At 41.1% G+C, this 24664-nt stretch overlaps 1 protein-coding gene across 1 annotated transcript in view; it reads left to right on the top strand.

Moving 5' to 3' along the window:
* The window catches only part of SULT4A1 (sulfotransferase family 4A member 1), a 47912-nt gene extending 23469 nt beyond the window's left edge, over positions 1-24443 (top strand). Inside the window, exons 2-7 of the mRNA XM_074271921.1 lie at positions 9275-9405; positions 10960-11040; positions 11128-11254; positions 19246-19340; positions 21090-21228; positions 22528-24443. Of these exons, the coding sequence (XP_074128022.1) occupies positions 9275-9405; positions 10960-11040; positions 11128-11254; positions 19246-19340; positions 21090-21228; positions 22528-22640 (686 nt within the window). The 3' untranslated portion in view covers positions 22641-24443. The remainder of the gene's footprint in view (positions 1-9274; positions 9406-10959; positions 11041-11127; positions 11255-19245; positions 19341-21089; positions 21229-22527) is intronic.
* The last annotated feature ends 221 nt before the right edge of the window (positions 24444-24664 follow it).

The raw sequence follows: 24664 nt of genomic DNA, 5'->3' as shown, positions 1-24664 counted from the left end.
CTCCTTCTTTGTTTTTTTTCCTTTCATCCACCCTTCAACATGGCCTAAGAAGCCTTCTCTTCCTCTTGAAACTAGCCCATCTGTCATTTGTGGTCCATGGCATTGTCCCTACTAATCTTGAGCATAGAGGACATTATTCAAGTTCTTCACCTTCTATTCTAGGAGAAAGACCTCCTGTACTCATGAACACCTTAATCTCTTTCCTAGAGCAGAAATTCTAAAGTCCAATTCCATGAAGGTCGTTGTGTATTTTTCCCATTCCCACCTGCTACAAGTGAGATCCCTAGTCCTCTTGGTTCTTGCTGGAGCCTCCACTGGAAAGCTGTATGGGAACCTTAAGCTATGTTTGTAGAATCTGCTCTTGGATGTACAGACCCATAGACACATAGGTGTCATGGGGATGCTACTAGCATGAAAGTCCCAAATCATCAGAATCCATTGAAGCTCCCAAGTTCCTTCTCTAAGCAAAGTTGGGAGGGAGGAGAGGAGGAGACCAAGATTGAGGCTGATGCCCCATTCCATTGGATTTCTTGTTGGGGGCTTAGCTGAAATGCTCTTTCTTCTCCATTGCCAGACATGGGTTCTAAAGTAGCCCTTGCTCAGGCCCTCATCTTATCAGAAGAGATCCCCTTTCACACCTTGCTGGATGCTATTGACTGATTCAAGGGGTATACACACACTTAGTTCTGATGAACTGATTCAAAGAGCAACATCATTATCTGATACAGTTGATTACTTTTAAGTGAGGTTGGATAATCAATGTAATCAAAGATGTCAGAGTAATCACCCTTTTCCTTCTCCTCTAGGTGTCTCCTTAATCTTTGGAGGTTCTTGATGTTGAATGAGTGAATGAACTGATGAAAGTTTCCTCACCCTTTCCCTTCCAACTATCCAATATAATTTATTCTTCAAGGCCTAGAAAAGTCCTGTTTCAGCCATGACGTTTTTCCTCTGATCCACATGAATTTTTTTCATTTTTATTCAGTTGTGAGCTCCCTGAAGGCAGGATCTGGGTTGGTTTTCACCTCCATATTCCCAATCATAGGACTATCCCTGTTAGTATGCATACTTAATAAATATTATTAAATCCCATTAAGTTGCTGACTTCCTATAGCAATTATAATTCTTCATCAAAACTACCACTTGCAGGACATTGCATTCTGGGAAGAACCCTTGGGTATAAGTGACTGTTGCCTGACTGAACAAGGACTTTCTTTTCCAAGCCTCAAAGAGAACTACCAACATTTATGAAGCACCTATTTGGTATTAGGTATTGAGGATGCAAAGACAAAAATGAAAAACAAAAACAAAATCTGCTCTTAAAAAGCTTATAGTTTACTGGACTCAGTTTCTTATTCTGGCCTCAGGACAATTTCAGTTGAGTGGTAGGAGTAAGATTCCATTTGTAAGGAGTAGCATAGTTAGTATAAATAAGTATTATTAAGTATTACTCTTGTGTTCTCTTGAGGATACAAATACTAATACTAATGGATTACCAGACAACATGCACATCTATAAATACATACAAAAAATTTAAAAAGCTCAGAATAAATACAAAATCAAAATTCCAGTAGACTCTGATACTAACTTTCACTATCTAGATCAGATTTATTTAATCAATTTGATGGAGCTCCTCAGACTATAAGAAGACTCATCACCTTATCATATCAGCCCCTTATTTAGTTACTCATGGCCAAAAATAGGCTCATCAAGCCTTTATATAGTGGATTGGAACCAGGTGGTCAATATGTACATGCCCCATATAACCCACAAGGAAGGGCTATTGCAAGTCTGTTTAAAAGACTGGTTTTTCACTGTCTAAGTAACTCCCCACCTTTCCTCCCCTCCTTGCTATTTACATAAAGATTGGTCATACAAGAAGGAAAGCAGTACCACAAAAGCCAGAAAGGAGAACATATATGGGAGTAGAGAGGGGTCAGCAGTGTCAAATGCTTTCAAGAGGTCAGGGACAATGAGGGCTGAAAAGAGGCCATCAGCTTTGGCCGTTAAGAGACCACTGGCGACTTTGAATAGAGTGGGTTCAATTGAGAAGTGAGGTCTGGAATGACATTGCAGACAGAGAATTTAGAAGAGAATGAGAGGAGAGCCAGTAGACAATGAATATTGATGGTTTTTTCCAAGGGATTTGGCAAAAAAAAAGGGAAAAGGAATGAGGTATCTCAGGGATGATGAGATCTGGGTGCATTTATTTTGTTGCTACAAGAGATTTTCTTTTTTCTTTTTTTTTCCCCTGAGGCTGGGGTTAAGTGACTTGCCCAGGGTCACACAGCTAGGAAGTGTTAAGTGTCTGAGATCATATTTGAACTCGGGTCCTCCTGACTTTAAGGCTGGTGCTCTATCCACTGCGCCACCTAGCTGCCCACTATAAGAGATTTTCTATGTCATGTCAATGAAAGAATGGATTTTCTCTTCCCCATTTCCTTTGTTTGGTTAAATATTTTCTTGCCTGTCCAAGCTCCCGCTCAGGCCCCTGACCATACCAGTGAACTTGGTTTAGCAGTAAAGAGAAAGAGAAATATGGAAGAACATCTGGAAAGATGAACAGAAGGGTCATAGGAATGAGGAGATTTGAGTTGTTTTTAGGAAGAGATCAAGTAGCAGGAAAAAGGAGGGGCCATGACTGATGTAACTTGATAGTGGAGAGGGAAGGAGAAGTCATGAGATCATGGTATCATAGAGAATGGCCTGAGTGACCAGAGGATGCACACAATGAGTGATGCTGCTGCTGCTGCTAAAAGGGCTTAAACAGCGGTTCTCAAACTACGGCCCGTGGGCCAGATGCGGCCTGCTGAGGACATTTATGCGGCCCTGCTGGGTTATGGCAAATGGGCTGAGGGGCGGAGACAGAGTGTGAGCTTTTGTTTTTTCTATAGTCCGGCCCTCCAACAGTCTGAAGGACAGTGACCTGGCCCCCTGTTTAACAAGTTTGAGGATCACTGGGAGAGGAAGAAAACTGAGAGGGTTCCTGGCATGAAGTGAACTTTTGGAACCCGTGTTCCAGATATGCGTCTCATCAGGGATCTCAGTGAAACAGGAAGACAGAACGCCCTGCCCTAAGTACGCAGGCTTGTAATTAGTTTTCTGAGGAGACTGAGATATGACCTATTGGATGGGCCCCAGACCCAAAAATAACTTCCTTAACAACAGAGCCCCACTTAATGTTTAAATATTTCATAGGCAGCAGTAGCCAGGGAAGTGCCCAAGAGATGCCAGGGTTAGAACAGCTCCCTCCTTGCCAGGGGTAGGGGGAAGGGCCCTCCATTTCCTCAGCCCCTTTGGCTCCTGTTTCCATCCAACACAAGGCAGGGAGCGCAGCGGTGCTTGATACTGTTAGCTGTACAGCATTCTGTTCTGAACGTGTTCTGAACGTGTTATGAACTTAGGCAGAAAGCAGTTACCAGACTTGACAAGGAAAGTATTCCCCAATCTCTAGATTTTCAAAGGCAGCTTGGTATGAGGGAGGGAGAAGCAAGGCATTCCGGGTTCAAATCTTACCACAGGCACCAGTCATGTTCAGCACTTGCCTTCTCTGGGTCTCAGTTTCCTTATCTGTCAAATGAGAAGGTTGGACTCTGACCTCAAAGGTCCCATCAGACTCCAAATCTATGGTCTGGTCCCAGTTCCAGTTTGTCACTTTCTCAATGTTTGACTTTTTGCAATTTAATTCAACAAAGAATTAATAAGTGCTGCCCCTGTGCCAGGAAGGGGGGATACAAAGACAAATGTGAAATTGTCCCTGCCCTCCACTAGAGGCAAACAACATGTAAAGGGTCACGTAGTTATAGGATCACGTATGAAGTATATACAAAATAACTGGGCATTTGCCAAGGCCCTACCTACAGGAGGACTTGGGGTAAATCTTGAAGGAGAGAGCACTCCAACCAGAGCAAGTGCTCCAGGTAGGAGGCCAGCTGGGTCCCCAGGAGGAGGATGGAACGTCCTAGACAGGGAACAACAGCAAGTCATGGCTTAGTCTGGGGGCAGAACTAAGGCTTCTGGGAGATGATTTCTTCTTTCTGGGCCTCAGAAATGGTTGAATAAAATGATACCCCTCAAAGCTAAATCCTGTGATAATTTAGAGAGAGGAAGATGTTGGCTCAACACAAGGAAGAATTTTCTAATCACTTGTTCAAGTGTTTTCCAATATGTCTGACTCTCTGGGATCCCTCTGGGATCTTTTGGCAGAGATACTGGAATATCTGCCATTTCCTGTCCCAGCTCATATTGTGGTTGAGGAAACTGAGGCAAACGGAATTGACTTAGGGTCAGAGTTGACCCTTACTCAGGGTCACAGAGCTGGTAAGTGTCTGAAGCTGGGTTTGAACTCAGAAATATCAATCTTCCTGCTTCCAGGCTGGGTACCATACCACTTGACTGCCCTAATTTTCTAATAATTAGAGCTGTTAAACAATGGAGGGAGTGTGGAAAAGGGATTAATGGGAAGATAGAACCAGAGGATTAATCATTACTTAGGAATCTCATTTGGGATTTGGGGGCTAGGCAGTAGCATGTAGCTAGAGTTCTAGACCTAGAGTCAGGAAGACCTGAGCTCAGACACTTGCTAGCTGGGTGATGTTGGGCAAGTCTTTTTGCCTCGGTTTCCTCAATTGTAAAATGAGAACAACAACAAGTTGTTGTTGATATTTGTAAGAAGCATTTAGCCTAGTGCCTGGCACATAATAAGTGTTCTATAAATGTACTTTTTAAATACTTATTCCCTTTCTCCTCACCTGATTCCAGTGAGCCCTTAGTGCTTAATCCTGTTCTGGGAGCTGGAAATTTGGGGGGCTTGCCCTATCCCATTAAAGGGTCCCAGTGCTATCCTCATGAAGATTGAGTTTGGTCCTTAGAGAACCTGGTCTTATAGTGAGGTGTCAAATGCTTTCTACTTTTACACTCTGCCTCTTTAAATCCTTATGTCAAAGCCTTGGGCAAAATCCCTTCAAGAAAGTGTAGTCTGGCTTAAGTCTTTTTCCTAAAGGGAAGCAAGAAAATACTCAATGTATAGCACAAATCAGGCATACTCACACATACAAACACACATAATCCTCACAAGCGCCCCTCAGATTGACTTCCTCTTCCTGTCAGTGGCCAACTTCTTGGAGAAACTTAGTGATTGCTGTAAGAAGCCCCTCTCCCAGTGCAGCTGCTGCTGGCCAAGGCTGCCAAATCTCAAACTCACGAGGTTGCTTTCTAGGAAGGAAGCTTCCTTCTCAGGCTTGATGGCAGATTTCCTCTGCTCAGGGGAAGAAATACAAGCAGGAGAGGCAGCCAGAGCCTGGGGATGACAGGAGTAGCCCATGCTCTCGTTACAGCTAAGAGGGGAGAGGACTCCGAACCCCTTCCCCACAGCATGTTCTAGAGATAGTTCTATACCATATGTTCTAAGGAGAGGAGGAGAGGAAGCTCTTTCCCTTCTAAGTCTGCCCAGTGGGTGATGTCACTGGTCAAGCCCTTTTTCCCCATGCTGCCATTATGGGACCCTATGGGGCAGAGTCATCCCAAAGCTCCAAGTCCTTTAGGGCTGGGTGGCCTGAGAGACTCTGCAGGCTCCACAGAATGGTCCTCAGAGACTCATCCTTACACATGCTCCATGGAGTATGTGCCAATCCAACTCCTCCTACCTTTGGAAGGGAGAACATCCAATAGAAAGACCTTTATGGTGAGACCAATGGAAACCTTGGCACATGGGGCTCAGCCTGGAGAAGACTTGGGGTGGTTTGTAATTACTGACCTGAAATAAGTGAGAGGCTATCACAAGATGAAATCTGGTGACATATACTGTGAGACTTCAGAAGGGATGACTTGATTAAACCTAAGTGGAAGTGATGAGGAAGAATACTGTAACCTAAGGCAAGCGTCCCAAAAATTAAAGCTGTACAGGGACCAAGTTGGGTAATGAATGCTCCCCCAGGCCCTCGGGGGCTGATGAAAGGGACACTAGACGAAAAGACTTGTATGGTTGAGGGTTTGATGACTTCTAAGGCCTCTTCTGACTCTGAGGTTCCATGACACCATGGCTTAGGGAGAAAGGCCCTAAGGGATCCTGTCTTCTCCCCGGCTCAGATAGGAATTGCTGCAATAGTAGATTGTCTTGTAATACTTTTTCTGGCATTAATATTTCATGAAGATGAGGTGCAGCGGCCAAGATCTATAAGAAAATTTTAATGTTCAAAAATATTCCTCTGGTTCATCGGCCTATGAAGGAGAGGGGGGAAGTTAGCGCTAAAAATACAATAGGTCCTAGGGCCAGAGCATGGAAAGGACCTTTCTGAGAATGACGTTTCTGTGACATTGTATAAATGGAGGCAGGCTGGAGGCTTGAAGACTTTGCTCATGCTATTTTCCTAGCCCAGAGTGTTCTGCCTTAATCCTCTGAAATTTAACTTATTCCTCATTCAGAGCTTTATTTAAAAATGTCTCTTTCTTTCCTTTCATCCCCACCCTGCCCATGATTAATCCTGGCTGGCTCCAATCATAGATTTAGAATTGATTGGGACCTTAAAGGCCATTTTAGCCAATTTGCCCATTTTAGAGATGAAGAGACTGAGATCCAGGGAAGTGAAGTGAAGGTCACAGAAATAATAAGTGGAGGAGCCCAAATGTAGACTTCAAATCTGTGCTCCTCGTCTTCCCAACCACCTTAGCCCCCCATCATGGAAAGTGTTGAGGCTAAGATTTGATCTAAGAAATGACTTACTGAGTATATATGTGCATAGAGCACTGGACTCAATTCTAGAGGACATATAAAGGCCTCATGGCGCTCACAGTGTAGTACAGTTAAAAGACAAACACTTAGATAATTTCAGCATCCCATGTCAAAAACAAGTGCACAAGAGAGGGAAGCTGCAAACAAAGAGCTATCTAGATCTTAGAAGGAAGGTTGTTGGCCACAAGGAAGCACAGGGAGAACTTACTGGAGGAGATGGCACTGAAGTTCAGCTGCAAACACTCATTCAGCAGATTGTAAAGGGGTGAGAGTTTAGACTGGACAACCTTAGAAGACACTTCCTGCCCAGTGATTCTGGGTGCTTTCCTTTCCTGACTGACCCTTGCAAGGAAAGCAGGGACAATTCCTCATCCACCTGCGTTCCCCCTAGAGACCCTAAAACAGGGCTGTGCTCAGTGAAGGCAGCTGATGTAGTCAAGCAGCCAGTCAGCAAGCATTTATTAAGACTCTACTTTTTTGTCAGACACTGTGCAGTGGGCCCTGGGTAGGGGCTGCATCCGTGCATATGTATATGAGTGTGTATATGTGTGAGTATTGCATGTATATATGCATGTTTATGGGTATGAAATTCTTTGAACTATTTATCCCTCCAACCTGAAAATCTTAGGGGCAAGAACATTTACATTCAAGGGGATGGTGATGGTGATTCAGAGGGGAGATGGAGAGAGATAACGACGGGTTAGAAGAATAAGACAGGAACATCCTCAGTCTTCAAGAACTGAGCTCCTTATTTCTGTCCATGGCAGCAGCATCTGGTATCACTGATTTGAACATATTCAAAGTCATGCTGAGACCTTTGATTCTTCCCTGTTCCTCCTCCAATCCCTCATCAAGTCCTATGGATTCTGGGCCAATGCCATCTTCTTCTGCACTGCTTGGAATGGGGTAGGGGTGAAGATTGTGGAAAACCCAGAGAGATCTTGAAAAGCAGGCAGGAGAAGGTTCAGGGCTCCCAAGCATGGAAATAATTGTGTAATCAAAGGGGGGGAAAGTTGAGAGAGAGAGAGAGAGAGAGAGAGAGAGAGAGAGAGAGAGAGAGAGAGAGAGAGAGAGAGAGAGAGAAAAGGAGAGACAGAGAGAGAGAAATAGAGATACAGAAGGAGAGAGACAGAGAGAGAGAAATAGAGATACAGAAAGAGAGAGAGAGAGAGAGTCAAAGGCAAAGCTGTTTTATACGAAACATGGTAGATAGGACTGGAGAAGACTAGGGGAGAGAGGGGAAGGCTATAAACTATCCTTAAGCAATGAAAGGTTCTCATGGAGAAAAGAGGTTTAATGGATTATGATTGGTCCCCATTGATGGTTCTAGAAGCAAGAGGGAAAAGCTGAAAAAAGACAGATTTGGACTCAAAAGAAAGGGGGGAAACTTCCTAACAATGACAGTCAATCCAAAGTGAAGGGGACTATTTTGCCAGGCAATGAGTTTCCTTTGACTAGAAGTTTCCAAGAAAAGCTGGCTGACCACTTGTCAGTGAGCAAAGAACATGGGTCATCCCCTATTCTATGCATATCAACATCAGAGAGGTTGGAGAGGGAATACCTTCTCAGGCTAGGTGTTGGAATGGATGAATTCTAAGGTCCTGCTGATTCTAGGATTCTCTGGGCTGGAACAGATGGGGTGGTAGAGGTTATGATGGGCCTTGGGGAATGGTTAGGATTTGGACAGAAGGTGGGAAGAGGAGAATTCAGATTGGGTCCAATCACAGAATGGGAAGGAGGCTGTCAGACTGGGGAGGGAAAGTGAGGAGCATCCTGGCCTGACAGGGTAAAGAAGTGAAGCTGTCCTCTGGGGAAATTCAGGAGAGCTTCTGGGGAAATTCAGGAGAGCTGCTGGGGCCAGACTGTAGAAAGCCTTGACCACTAGATTGAAAAGTGTGGGTCTGACCCACTTTTATACTCTAAGTAAAAAAAAAACAACATCAAAAGGGCCATTCAGAAGGAAAGGGGAGCGGCTCAGAGGAAGAGCAGCCATACACACAGGAGGAGAGGTCTGATACAGGCTTGGCGTGTGGCCATCGTGGCCCTTGGCTTGGGGAGAGTGGGCACTGACGTGTTTCCCCGTGTGCCATAGTATTCCATCTTCTGGTGGAAGGCCCAGGGGCCTTCAGGCCTCAAATAGACACAGAGTTTTAGACAAATTGCTGACATAGTCCAAACAGCAGATTGTCCCAGGATCCATGGGAGGAGATAATAAGATGTTCTCGAACATTTTCTGAATGGCCTAGTACTGGAGAGGAATGCAGGGCAGACACCCAAACTGTGCCATGCATGGTAGAGTCTGGGGGAGGCAGAGGACAATGCTCACTTCCAGGCTCGTCAGTTTTCATCTGTGTGTCTTGGGGGCCTGGGGCCCGTCTGTCCAACAGACAAAAGATGTGGCCACGAAGTTCCTACTTCACAGGATTGTTGGGTGGCTCAGGTGAGACAACGTGGGTGACAGGAATTGTGGTCCGTAAAGTCCTGGCCAAATGAAAGCGGATTCTAACAGACATTCTGGGGTGCCTCACTCCTTTTGTTTTCCAGGCACTGGCTTGCTCCAGGAAGTGGTATACTTGGTGAGTCAGGGGGCTGACCCAGATGAAATCGGCTTAATGAACATCGATGAACAGCTTCCTGTCTTGGAGTACCCTCAGCCGGGACTGGACATCATCAAGGTGACTGGCCAATCTTTTTGGGCACCTGAGTCTCAGAAACATTCAGTGAATACCAACCATGGGGTAGAAATTCAGGATGCATCAGAGAGGGCCAGACTTGGAGTTAAGAGGGCAATGGGTTACCATTCTACCTCTGTCACTCGTTAACTGTTGACTTTGTAGAAGTTATTTAGCTGCTCTGCACCTCAATTTTCTCTTCTGTAAAATGATGATAGTCCTTATCTTAAAATCAGGGCAATTATGAGGATACAATAAGAAGATTTATGTAAGTCTTAAAGCCCAATATAAATTCACATTTTAGCAAGGGCATAAGACATAAACACAAATATCTATAATGAAATAGAAATATAGTAATATATTTTAGAAATTTTATAAATATTGTCAATTAATTAGTATTATAATATTATACATAACTAAAAATAAGTCTTACAAATATTTAATAAAATAATATAATAATATATAAAATAATATAATATAATAATATAATAATAAAATAAAATAATAAATAATAATTAAGAAGCTTTCTAAGAGTTAGATCCATCCTAAAGTGGAATAAACAGCCTGCAGAGATGGTGGTTAGATAAGGGTGGATTTCTTTGGTGTGTGAATTAGCCTTGGTGGCCACTAAGATCACTTCCAATTCTAAAAATCAGTGATTCTATGAAATGTCCACTGTTTCCTAGCAAAGCTTACATTCATCAACTTCTTAAAGGCTGGGGAATAAGTGCTTGTTGAATTGAATTGAACCACATTAGGAAAGTATAAGAGAAGTGCTCAGAGAGGTCTCATGATCTGCATTGTGTATTATAAGTGAACAAATTTAAATTGGTGATATATAAATCAATCAACAAACATTTATTAAGCACCTACTGTTTGCCAAGTACTGTGCTAAGTACCAGAGACACAAAAACAAATAAATAAGAGTCCCTTTCTTGAAGGAATTTACATTCTAACAGGGGGTGAAATCAAGTATGTAAACAAGTATATACAACATACATACAAATAAGTACAGGTCATCAAGAGGCCCTCAGAGTGCCCAGAGCATAGGGTTGGGAGTTAGAAAGACCTGAATTCAAATCCTGCCTCTTACATTTATTAGTTGTGTGCTACTCAGCAAGTCACTTAACCTCTGTCCACCTTAATTTCCTCATCTGTAAAATGGAGAAAATAATGGTACCCTCCTTCTCAGTGAGGCCTTTGCAAACCTTAAAGGGCTATACAATGTTTTTGTTGTTGCATTAGTTATCGTATTAGTATTTTTTTTTTTACTTCTTACTTTATAGACTTGTTCAAGCAAACCCTGAAACACTGCAAGCATGATTATACTCATTTTACAAAGCATTTTACAGCAAACATAGATTCAGGGAGGTGATAACAATTAGATAACATCATTCAAAGACGGATGAAATCTTCGAAGTCATTTAGTATTTTGCAGAAGGGGAAACAGAATATTTGCTTCCTACCTCAGAGGATTGTTGTAAGGAAAATCTTCTAAAACTATGTACTCTTGTCAATATTATCATAATTATTCTTGCTATGCTTATTCTCTTGCAGGAGCTAACATCTCCACGACTCATCAAAAGCCACCTCCCCTACCGTTTCCTGCCTTCAGACCTCCACAATGGCGACTCCAAGGTAATGGCCATCAAATGCTCTCCCAGCTTCTAGGACTAGCCTACGGGAGGTCAGCCAGAATCTAATAATGTGTCTTCCTGTTGATAGGTAATATACATGGCTCGCAACCCCAAAGACCTGGTGGTTTCTTACTACCAGTTCCACCGCTCTCTGAGGACCATGAGCTACAGGGGAACATTCCAAGAATTCTGTCGAAGGTTCATGAATGATAAATGTAAGAAAGCATCGTTTTGAGGAATAGACCATTGTATTCCTTAGACATTTTAGCTTTGTTTAAAAATTACAACTGGCTTGTCATAGTTATTCATTCTCCTAAACATTTTTCAACCCTCCTATCTGCAAAGTCTCATGTTGGGTGCTGGGAACAATGTAAAGGTAAATAAATTATAATCCCTCTCCAAATGAAACTCGGAGGCCAGAGGGGGTGATTGGAGAGGAATGTAATTCACTCTGCTCCAGAGTACCAGTGGTTCTGGGCTCTCACCAATGGAGTGTAGATCACAGTCCTTCATGCCCTCCCAAACTCTGCTGGTCTATGAGAATGCCAAAGGAACTCCACTCAGTGTACCCTCCTTGCATTCCTGACTCCCAGATGGTATGAGCAATGTGGATGGAAGGCTGTCCACTCTCAGCAGTCCTTCTCTTCTGATATGCCATTTCTTTTATAAATAAAAGCAAAGGGGGGAAAGTTGAGAGAGAGAGAGAGAGAGAGAGAGAGAGAGAGAGAGAGAGAGAGAGAGAGAGAGAGAGAGAGAGAGAAAAGGAGAGACAGAGACAAAAGGAGAGACAGAGACAGAGAGATGAGACAGAGAGAGAGAGACAGAGACAGAGACAGAGAAATAGAGATACAGAAGGAGAGAGACAGAGAGAGAGAAATAGAGATACAGAGAGAGAGAGAGAGAGAGAGAGAGAGAGAGAGAGAGAGAGAGAGAGAGAGAGAGAGAGAGAGAGAGATACAGAGAGAGAGAGAGAGAGAGAGTCAAATGTCTTGGTGACATTTCACAGCTTGCTCATACCACCCCTCCATTATTCTTTAGGTGAATCCCACTTCAAGCCTTTAGAGATAGAATGTGAACAGAACAAGTGCACAGGAGAGGACTGGGGAAATAGTACTTCTAATCAGGGGAAACAGACTATGGAAGACTTCCTAAAGAAAGTGGCATTTAAGCTTGGTTTTCTGGACAGAGAAGATTCAAGGAGGCAGAAATGGATTGGAGAAAAGGGTGTTGCAAACACAGGGAAAATCATGAGTGAAAGTGAAGGGTTTGGAGGAGAAGTGTGCTCAGGAATTGGTAAAAAAAAAAAACATAGGGTGAGTACCCTTGGGAGAAGATGGGAAAGTTGGGGCACCAGCAGGTGGCAGGACCTAGAACTCTATTACTCATGTCCCATAGTATTCATGTCATATAATTCAAATCAAAGAACCTATGTGGAATCTCTAAGGGCTCTTTTGTGTCATGTGAATAGAACTGAAAACATTGTTCAACCATAAACTTGGAATAAGCATTGTGAGCCACCTCATCCATTCACCTGCCTCAAGCTGGGCTTTCTCCTGAGTTCTAGCTCTACACCACTTGTTGGACATGTCCTGCAGGCTTCTCAAACTCAGCACAGTCACATCAGGACTCTCTAGACTTCTCTCAAGCCCCTTCTTCCTCCTCCAAATCTCCCTGTCTCTGTTGAGGGCACCACCATCCTTCCTGAGATTGAGGTTTGCCTCTGAGTTATTCTTGACCCAAGATGATTCCTTTTTAAAAATTCAATTTTATTTCCATTTCTAAATTCTTTTCCTTCCTTTCCTCTTTTCCACCAATGGAGAAGACAAGAAAAATAAAATCTACTACAAAATCATGTAAAACATATTATTGAATTAGCCATGTCAAAAAAAAAGAAGAAAAGCAAAACGTGCTTCAGTCTGCTCTGAGTTTATCAGCTCTCTCTCCACTGTGATATGCTTCATCATGAGTCCTTTGGAATTGTGGTTGGTTATTATGTTAATTGGAGTATCTAAATCTTTGAAGCTGATCATCCTTACAACATTGTTGCTATTGCAGAAACTGTTCTGGTTCTACTTATTTCACTTTGTGTCATAAAGTCTTCCTAGTGTTTTCTAAAACCATTTCCTCCAATGTTTCTTATAATACAATAGTATTCCACCACAATCATATGCCACCACTTGTTTAGTCATTCTCTGATGGAAATCTCTTCATTTTCTAATTTTTTGCTAATACAAAAAAAGAGCTTCAATAAATATTTTTGTACACAAAGATCCATTTTTTTCTTCTTCTTTTTCATCTTCTTGTGGTATAGACCTAATAACCCATCACTGGGATAAAGGGCTTATACATTTTAATAGTTTGTTGGGTTTAATTTCCAGGACTAGTACAATTATAGCTCTACTAACAGTCCATTGGTGTCCCTATTTCCCCACATTTCCAGAATTTGTTAGTTTCCTTCTTTTGTCAACTTAAGTCAGTCTGATAGGTGTGAAGTGGTACTTTAGAGTTGTTTTAAGCTGCATTTCTCTAATTATTAGTGATTTGGAACACTTTTTCATATGGTTACTATTAGCTTGGATTTTTCCCTCATGTCTCTTGATCATTTATCAATTAGGAAATGGCTTTTATTCTTGTAAATGTGGCTCAATTTCCTATATCTCCTAGAAATGAGAGCTTTATTAGAGAAAATCGCTGCAAATATTTTCTCCCAATGTCCTGCTTCTCTTCTAACATCATCTGTGTTTGGTTTTATTTGTACAAATTCTTTAAAATTTTATATAATTAAAGTTGTTCATCTTACCTCCTATGATCTTCTCTATTGTTTGGTCACAAACCTTTCCCTTTTTCATAGATTCATAGAAAGGTAATTTCTTCTATCTTTCTCTAATTTAGTTATGATGTCACTTTTTAAGTGTAGATCTTGTACCCATTTGGAACTTATCTTGGTATATGATGTGAGACATGGTCTACCTATAATTTCTGACTTTTAAAATTATTCCAATAGTTTTGGTCAAATAGTAAGTTCTTGCCTCAGTAGCTGAGATCTCTGGGTTCATTAAACTAGCTTAGTGGGCTGCTTTACACTATATAATCATATGCCTACATTATTCTACCAATCAACATTGCTGTTTCTGACCTAGTGCCAAACTGTTTTTGACAATTACAACTTTGTAATATAGTATTAAATCAGATACTGTTAGGTACTCTTCCTTTTTTCCCTCTTGCTCTTCCTTTCCTTCCTTCTCCCCTTTCTCCCTCCTTTCCTCTTTCTCTCTCTCGGTTTCTGTCTCTGTCTCTCTCTCTCTACTTTCTCTCTCCTCTTGGCCTTTTATCCCCCTCTAGCTGATTTTTTTTTTAGTTTTACAAAGCAGTCTTTTGATAATTTGATTGGTATGAAAATGAATAAGTAAATTAATTCATGTAGGATTTGGCTTTTTATCTTTCTCTAGATTATTTTTAAAATTTCTATAAAGTAGTCTTTTGATAATTTGATTGGTATGAAACTGAATAAGTAAATTAATTTATGTAGTATTGTCATTTTTATTATATTGGCTCAGCCCATCTATGACTAATTAATTTTTCCTATTATTTAGATCTGCTTTTATTTGTACAGAAAACATTTATAATTGTGTTTATAAAGTTCCTGCATATGTTTTGGCAGGCAGACTCCCAAGTATTTTACCCTAAATGGGGTTTTTCTTTCTATCTCTTCCTACTGGATTTTGTTGGCAATATACAGAAATGCTAATAGTTAATATCACTTTATTTTATATACTGCAACTTTCCTGAAGTTGTCAGTTTTTTTCAGATAGTTTTCTAGCTGACTCTCTAGGGTTTTCTAATATACTATCATTTCATCAACAAAAAAGGGATAGCTTTGTTTCTTTTTTGTCATTTTATCCCTTTAATTTCTTTTTCTTATTGCTACAGCTAGCATTTTTAGTATACCACTGAATAGTAAAAATGATAATGGATATTCTTGCTTCATTCCTGATCTTATTGGAAAGGCTTCTAGTTTGTCCTCATTACAGATAATGCTTGATTTTGGTTTTAGATAGATCTTTCTCACCACATTAAGAAATGTTTCATTTATTCCTTAGCTTTCTATTTTCTTTTTCTTTTTAAGCAAGAGTGGGTATTATATTTTATCAAAACTTTTTTTTGCATCTACTAAAATGATCATTTTTTTGGTTATTTTTGGTGTTATTATGGTCAACTTTGCTAATAGTTTTTCTCATATTGAACCAGCCCTGCATTCCTGGTCAGCCAGATTATGGTATATGATTTTTTTGTGATGTATTACTGCAATCTCTTTGCTTGGATTTTACTATATTGTATTGTAGTGATATGTACTAGGGAAACTGATATATAGTTTTCTTTCTGTTTTGTCCTTCCCTGATTCAGGTATGAAAACCAAATTTGTGTCATAGGAGGAATGTGATTAAGTTCCTTTCTTTACTTATTTTTTTTGAAATGATTTATATAGTATTAGAATTAATTGTTTTTTAGATGATTGGTAAAATGCATTTGGAAATCCATCTCATCCTTTTTGTCCCCTTTGGGAATTAATTTATGATTTGTTCAATATAGTTTTCTAAGGTAGAACCATTTAAATATCCTAGTCCCTATTCTATTAATCCGTTAATATTTTTGTAAATAAATTTTGGGGCAACTAGGTGTGCAGTGGATAGAGTAGCAGCCCTAGAATGAGGAAGATCTGAGTTCAAATTTGACCTCAGACATTTACTAACTGTATGACCCCAGTCAAGTCACTTAATTTCTATTTGCTTTAGTTCCTCATTTGTAAAGTGGGGACATATTAGAAAAAGAAATGTCAAACTACTCCAGTATTTTTGCCAAGAAAACCCCATGAACAAGAGGTCACCTAGAATTGGATGTGATCAAACAAGAATAACAATATTCATGCATTTAATTTAGATTGTCAGATTTATTGGCAAATAGTTGAATGAAATAACTCCTAATAATTGCTTTTATTTTTTTATTCATTGGTTGTAAATTCACCTTTTTCATTTTTGATATTGCCAACTTGTTTTTTTTTTTTGGTTCCTTTTAAATCAAATTAACTAATGGCTTATCTATCTAATTGTTATTTTAAAAACATCCCAGTTTTTAGTTTAATTATTTTTAAAAATCTTTCAATTTAGGGAAATCTCTCTTTTTAGTCTCAGGAGTTATATCTTAGGTTTTAATTGGAGGGATTTTATTTTGTTAGTTTTCTAAATTTTTAAGTTGCAAGACAAATTTGTTGACTTGCTCTTTTTTTTCTCTTTTATTGAACTTAGCATTTAGAAATGTAAAATTTCCCTTAAATAGTCCTTCAAATTTTGTTTCATTATCTCATTGTTGTCATTATTTTTAGTGAAATTAGTGAGTTTCTATGATTTTTTTTTCTTTAACCTACCCCTTCTTTAGAATTAATTTATTTAGTTTCCAACTAATTTAAAATTTTTGTTTCAAAGGTCTTTACCAAAATTAAATTTTCTTGTGTTATGGTCAGAAAAGGATGAATTTAATTTCTAGCATATTTTGCATTTATTTGTGAGGATTTCATGTTCTAATACATAGTCAATTTTTATGAAAGTTCCCAAAATAATTATATTTCTTTCTATTCCCATTTATTATTCTTCATAGGTCTATCATATCTATTCCTCCCCTAAAATTCCATTCATCTCTTTAATTTCTTTCTTTCTTTTTTTTTTTTTTTTAATTAGATTTACCTAGTTCTGAGAGGGGGCAAATTAAGGTATTTCACAATTTACTTTTATTATTTCATCTTGTAACTTATTTAACTTTTCCTTTATAATTTTAGATGTTATATCAGTGGATACATATATATATATATATATATATTATCAAGTTAAATTTATTATGTATGATATCTTTTAGCAAAATATAATTTCCCTGCTTACTGCTTGTAATTAGATCTTTTTTGCTTGAGATTATGAATGTTATCTTCTTATTATTTTATTTTAGCTGAAGCATAATTGATTCTCCTCCAGCCCCTTATTTTAACTATGTGAATCTATAAGTAAACTATTCTTGGATTCTGAAATCCAATTCATTCTACTATTTGTTTCCATTTTATGAATGAGGTTATACTATTCACATTGCCAATTATGATTGCTAACTGTATTTTTCCATCCATCTTATTCTATTATACTTTTCCTCCTCTTTTTTCTCCTTCTTCCTCTTGAGACTTGGTTTTGCTTCTGACAATTGTCCTTGCTCTTATTCCTTCCTTTAACCTTCTTGTTAGATATGATGAATTTCTATACTCTACTGTGGATGTATGTATATTCTTCCCTCTTTTAATCAGTTCAGATTAGAGTGAGCTTCAAGAATTGCCCTCTTCTTGCACTGACCCTTTCTTTGCATTAACACTTTTTTTTGCATACTCCATTTATATGAGATAATTTTCCCATTTTTCTTTTCTCCCCTTCTCTCCCTCTTTCCCATCCTTCCATTATTATTTTCAGACCATTCAAACATAATAGAATCACACCCAGGCCTTTTGTCTAATTAGACTCCAGCGAAGACTAATGATAATAATATTCTGTGAGGTTACATTATCTCCCCATATAAGAATGAACATCAGTCCTTTATGATTTCTCACTCATGTTTTTTCTTTTTATGCTTCTCTTGAATCTTATGTTTGCATTTCAGATTTTCTACACAGTTCTGGGCTTTTCATCAAGAATACTTAGAAGTTCTCTATTTCATTAAACATCCATTTCCTTTCCTCTCCTCCCTGGATCATTCTCTGTTTTTCTGGGTCAGCTATTCTTGGTTGTAGGCCAATATCCCCCTCAGAACTGAACACAATGCTCCAGACACTGGACTGACCAAAATACAGAATAAGCTGCCAGGTGCCTCCTTATTCCTAGAAGTGAGTCCTCGCCTAAGATCCCAGTAGCTTTTATTGGAGACTGTGTCACCCTGTTGAGTCATATTAAGCTTGCAGCCTCTGAAATTATGTCTTTCTCCTCATTCTTCAGAGGAGACTGTGATGGAACATGGTGCTTTAGGGAGATATAGAATTAGCCTTGGTCAGAACTGGCCCTGCATGGGTATTAAATAAGCTATAAGAATGTAGTTTGATTTCAAGATCAATGAAAGACCTTGATGTCCAATTATATCTCTCTAACCAACAAGCACCACAGCTTAAAATTCCCACTTTAAGTTGTTTTTATTGTTGGGGTTTTGCGGGGAAGGAAAGGGGATATTAGGGAACTGAAGGCCTATTATGAAAATGCACATGTGTTATTTAGTAGGGATTCATATCCATTAGCCCTTCCCAACAAATTGATCAGATTTCTCCTTGTTCTTTGACCCAGCAGAGAGGAGACCACTGAGAGAAAGGAATATAGTACAAGTCAGGTACTGCTAAGTAGGCGGGAGGGAGGGAAGGAGATCATGATAGACCAAAAAGATGGAATGCTACCAGGGAAGAGCAATGGACTAGGGGAGAGGTTGGGAAGAGGTTTGAGATAGGGGGAAAGAAGTCCGATGGGCTATCAGACCTGAGAGCATTGAATGCCAGAGTTAGAAATGGCCTTAGAACAAAAAAAGTCAAATCTAGGAGAACCTCATCAACCCTCTCATCCCAGTGCTCTGAAAAATGGACAAGTTGAGGCCCTGAGAAATCAAATGATGTGTCTAAGGTCAGAAGGAGCAGAACCGGAATTTGAACTCAGGTCCTCTGTTACTTCCTACTACATCTCACTCAAGGTTCTTTTAATGAAAAGTGTTAACAGACAGGAAAGCATTGGCAGACTGGCCATTCAGACGGGCCAGTAGAACAATCACTGAAAGAACTAGGAACATTTCACTTGTACAAGAAGAGGAGACAGTGGAGTAGGGATCTGCAGAAATGGCTCAAGAGCTGTAGTTGAAGAGGGTTTAGATTCAGCATCACGGTCATACTTGGATTTGTGCTCTTTGACTTCAGAGACTGTTCTCAGCCCTATCTATCTATCTCAAGGATAATTAGAGGTTTCCCAAACTGGAACGGGTTATCTTCAAGCATAGGCAGGACAGCTGCCTACATGCTAGAAAACCTTTTCAGATGTTACCTGGTTTCTGGGGTTGCTTTGTTCCATATTTGGAGGAACATGGCAGTGGGACAGAGGTTTCCTCTGCCTCGGGCCTGCTGTGGACAAGCCTGTTCTCTGTTATTTCTTTGCAGTAGGATACGGTTCATGGTTTGAGCATGTCCAGGAATTCTGGGACCACCATATGGATTCAAATGTTCTTTTCCTCAAGTATGAAGACATGCATCGGGTGAGTGGAGTCTGGGGGCACTAGTGGCTTGGGGTCTCAAAGGCACTGACTGTGCCCTTCAGGCAGCATTCCCATCATACCCCTTCTTCCCCACAGGGTGCATCCTCATGCTTTTTCATAGCTTAACTCTAAAATCAGATTGGATCCCCATGGATCAGAAGTAAGGGACACCTTCAGGAAATGGATATGTGAGGATTTTCAAAGTGTGAAGAATCAAGCCACCTAATATATATACAGCATATACATAAAACATGCTTTTGGATGGGTGTGCATATAATATATATGTATATTAAATTATGAGATTAATTCAGTCTTGTTGATGTGAAAAAGTTCAAAGATTATCATGTCAGAAGCAAAGGATCCATAGGACTCATCCAGCTTAATACTCTCATTTTACGTAACTAAGGCCTGAGAACGACATATGACTTGCTGGTAACTGGCACAGCTGGGCCTCCTGGTCCCATCCTAGTCCTTCTTCATATATACATGTGGGTATGTGCAAATCTTCCTTGTCTCTCGCACACCAACCAGCACATGTGCTTTCACACAGTATTAACTCTTTCACATACATCTATACAACTACTCTCCTCCCTTAGTACGTGTTTTCAGCTTCCGTGGGCAACACCAAAGTAAATGTGTTTACTGCTGAAGAGTGGCAAGTTGGGTTGAGTGTATCCACTGCAGGTTAGGCAGCTGGGTGGTACGGCGCTGGATCTGTGTTTCTGGCAGCCTGTTCTTGGTTTCTTTACTTTCAGTATTCTTTGTGGGTGGGTCAAGACCTCAGCCTCTGGTCTTCCTTTTGACCTTTTCTGAAAGTGACCAGGAGTTGGAATCCAGCTTTACAACTTGTACTTAGGACTCTTTTTGATCAGTCACATTCCTCTCTGGGCTTTGGGTATATAATTGGGGATGGGGTGCAGGATGAAAGAGTTAATTTTAAAGGGTTTTCCTGGCTTCCAATTTTATGATTCATTTTTGAGAGGAAACGTCTCAGGACCAGAGAAGGAAGTGACTTGATGACAGTCACACAGCTATTTACATGCCCGAGCTGGTGTTCAAACTCAGATTCAATGATGACAGAGCAGGATTGTTTTTAATCTACCATTCCAAACGACGCTCGAACTGAGCAAGTTTTGAGTCTGAGCCCCTCAAGGCTGGGGTTTTGTTTGCATACAGCACAGCATCTACTATGCAGCTGGTCACTTAGAGTAGCTCATAAGAGACTTGCTGACTCCAAGTGAAAAGACAGGCATTTGGGACACTCGAGGGCGTCAGTGTTTCAGACTGGCATGAGAAAGGAGCCAAGAGAGAGAGAAGAACACACTGGATGTCCTGCCCTTCTCTGTGGACCCATGTGAACCTGCATTGGCCGTTTCCCCTCTTGAGGCCTCAGTTTCCCCAGCTGTAAAAAAAAAGGGTTGAACTAGTTTCTCAGGTCTCTTCTGTTGACTGTGAGTGTATAAGCTGCCAATACCCATCAGTTTATAACATCTTCCTTTGGTGATTTAAAACATGCCGCCTTTACACATCCTGGGCTCTAGGGCTGCCAGCTGATTGCTGCCACGTGGGACGGGGCTGGTCCCCATCCTACCTCTCTGTTCTCTTGGTCCTGGCGCAGCTCTGCATGTCATCCTCCTTGGTCCTGTATGGGACTTGGCCCTCTGCAAGAGTGAGGGGAGAGGGGAGGAAGGACCCCTGTGCTGCCCAGCCTATGTATAGCTCCTCATGCTTCCTGTACGTCTCTCCCAGGACCTGGCGACGATGGTGGAGCAGCTGGTGAGGTTCTTGGGGGTGTCTTATGACAAGGCCCAGCTGGAGTCCATGGTGGAGCATTGCCACCAGCTCATTGACCAGTGTTGCAACGCAGAGGCACTTCCTGTTGGACGCGGTAAGCTCTCTCCTCCCCATTGCACCTTCTGGCCCCACTTCCCACTACTCAGCCCCGCTGATCACATCCTTCCTGAGGGCAGAGCCCTGTCCCTCTGTGAGGCATCCAGGCCAGTACAAGAGACGCTGCCATCACGGGGTCAGACGGAAGCTCGGATAATAACAACGTGTGCAGTACTATTGCTAAGCGGGTGGTGTGGGGAGCATGTGAGGGAGGGCAGCACTGACAGAGGGAACTAAAGACTATCCTCTGGCCACCACCTGCTTCAGGCTAGATCCTGCAGTAGCCGTTAATGACTCTTCTCACCTGGAGTCTCTCCTGGTTCCAATCGCTCCTCCACTCAGAGGGCAGTGATTTTCCCACAGGCCAGGTCCTGTTTGCCTCTCAGTAACCATCAATAATGTCTTGTTGCCTCAAGTATCAAGTCCTCCGTTTGCCATCAGAGCCTCTCAGCATCTTGCCCCAAACTCCTTTCTGGTTGCAGGGATGGAAGGCCTTCCTTCTTGTTTCACTTGCAGACTCCACCTCCCACCTCAGCACCTTTCCATTCCATTGGCCTTTTGCCTAGGCCCTGCCTCGTGCCTGAAACATGCTTCCTCCCTACTGCCACCTCTTAGAATTCCTAACCTCTTTCCAAGGTCGGCTGAGGACCCCCCTTTGTCCAGGCCTTTCTTGACTCCACTTAGTTGTACTTACTCTCTTATCCACTGAAATGACTATTTATCCCATATATAAGTGGTATTATTTGTGCACATTGTGCACATGTGATTTTCCTTATTGAGAGCAGACTGTTTCCTTCTTTTTTTGGACCCCACAGACCAAGCATGGGCCTGGCCTATAGTAGGCATGTAATAATTGCCAGGTGAATTGAAGTGAATCTTTTCAATCCCTTTGAGCTTCAAATTCTGTGATCATTTACCTTAGATTTTTCACAAGTCGATTGTTACTATTGAACATTGCCAGCATCTGGCACTGTGCCTGGCACCCAGGGGCACTGGTTGGGTGGTTCATTGCTTTTTCAGGCATAGGCTATACTGGCACTCAGTATGAATGTTGTAGAAAGGAGTCATGACTGGATAGTAGTAGAGCGAAGGCCTCCAAGATCCAACGCTGAGATTCTGTGATTCATATAATTGGATGCAGAAGATCTGCTGACTCTGTCCCTGCCAACCATGTTCTACAGTGGAGTCTAGAGCCTACTGTTTTCATTGCCCAAGCCTCCCGGAGTCCCTATCATTTAGAAATTAGTACAGCAGACATGCAGAAATCAAATGATACCTTGTCTACTTTTCATTTCAGGAAGAGTTGGGCTATGGAAGGACATCTTCACTGTATCCATGAATGAGAAGTTTGATCTGGTATACAAACAGAAGATGGGAAAGTGCGATCTTGTCTTTGACTTTTATTTATAAAAGAGATAAAGAGAAAACTCAAACTACAAAAAACTTTGCATGCTCGCAGCACCCGTGTCCTGTACGACTAGCTAGAAGCCCTTGATGCGTTCCCTTATGACTTGCTGGACAAACATTGGTAGCTCTGTGTAAAACAACTGGAAAAAGCCAACGCTAAGTACCTGTAGGCCACATAATTTCCTTCAGTCCCAAACAGCCCTCTAACCTGTAGTGTTTGAAGTCCCTTATCTACTCGTATGAACATAAGCCGTTACAAAAACATGCAGCTGTGATGGACTGTATTATATATATAAGTACAAAGTATGTAACATATATGCAATTAGAATGTATGCCTTTTAAGCCCCATCCTGATTATTTATTGTATTTTATAGAGCTTTTCACCAAGACTCTGAATAAACAAAGTAAACCAAAAAAATGTTCATTTCAGAGGGGAATCAGTGACTAGCCCAAATGGAATTCTAGAATGATCTCAGGGGTTAACTGTTCTATTTATTTTTGTAGTTTTATCACAAAGGGCAAAATTAGCTGGTTCTTAGATGAGTAATGGCTCCAAGACGGAGGGTGGGGATGGGGCAAGAGGTTAGAAGAGAGCTTTTACTTCTTTGATTTTTCTAGGGCTCGGTCTTTGGTGTCTCTTCTGAAATATAAGCATATCCTGGCTTCCCATAGTTCCTTGATCTTATGGAAGCATAGTGTTACTAAAACAAACAAACCTAGAGGGTCAGTTAAGCCTCTACGAATGATATTACCAATCAGACAGTAAGCAGATTGGTGGTGGACTCTGCTTGTACTCCAAGGCTAGCTCATATCACTCAAATCATTTTCCAGATGGGGGGGGCTTTCTGCATGTTTTTTTGGAGGGTGTACTTAGAGGCTTGTGGGGATTGTTAGGAGAACTTTGGTGAGAGAGTTATAGCAAAAGGAGTCCAGCACACGGGCATGTAACACAATTTGAAGTATTCACATGGAAGATGACATTACAGTGACAGAAAACATTAGCCATAAACTGCAACTGGAAATTGTTTTACTCCATAGCTGCCTTTTTTGTCCTCTAAGACAGCAGTCAACTGAAACTGGCAAGCCGACTGCCAACTATGAGATTGATAAAAATATTCTTGCTTTTTCCATACTGTTCATGTTTTTCTGTCTATACTTGAATCCTTGGCTGCAGGAGAAACATTTTGCAAGCTTGATACTATATATTTCACTCAGACCAGTACTTGCTCCTGTTTACATGAGCTCTGAACCTCATGGTATCTGAAGGGAAAGGGGTATATCGTTATTGCCTTCCCACTAGACCTGAAGCACAGAGAACCCAGAGGGGTAAGGAAAGAGACTCTCAAGAGCATTGGAGAAAAGCATGGGGGACAGGAGAGTGAGAAGGGAGGGAGGTAAGGATGTGGGCGGCTGCCTTCTGGTTCTGAATCACTTTCCATGGGAGCTGTGACAATGCTTGTCTCTTCTAAGATGAACCATCTGTTGAAATGCAGTACTTACCCAATTTCTAGCACTAGAAGGTAGATACCACCCCAAAGGGCTCAGTTCTGTGCTGCTTTATTTGAAACACAAGTGTAGACACTGGATTTATACTTTTATTCCTTTTTAAATAAAAGAAAAAGAAAACACTGGAGAGCAGGTGGCTGATAGTGTGGCCCAGCACCTTCTCTTGTCTAGCTGTGTATGAGGCTGCTTTCCATGAAATTTTATTTCTATTTTTCTATTTTTCGTATTGTATTGATCTTAAGCACTGCGTGTTATTTCTGTGCTTGCTCGCTTGCTTCTCTAATAAAGACATGTTCCGTGCCTGGGGTCCTTTCGGATGCCTCCATCATCATGGTTTATGATGCTCTTGGGTTTTCTTATTCTCAAAGGACTGTGGTCAGTCCAAGGATTTTAGTTAAGGGAGGAAGTTGATACCCAGTGAAGGGACTTGACCCGATATCACCCTGCTGGGGAGGGCCATAGACAGGACTTGAAGGCAAGGCTTGAAGGAACCTTGAGACAAGATTTTCTGCCTACAGCCC

This window comes from Sminthopsis crassicaudata, chromosome 5 (assembly GCF_048593235.1).
Source record: "Sminthopsis crassicaudata isolate SCR6 chromosome 5, ASM4859323v1, whole genome shotgun sequence".
Lineage (NCBI taxonomy): Eukaryota > Metazoa > Chordata > Mammalia > Dasyuromorphia > Dasyuridae > Sminthopsis > Sminthopsis crassicaudata.
Note: the sequence above shows the minus strand (reverse complement) of the source record. Positions and strands in the feature narration are given on the sequence as shown.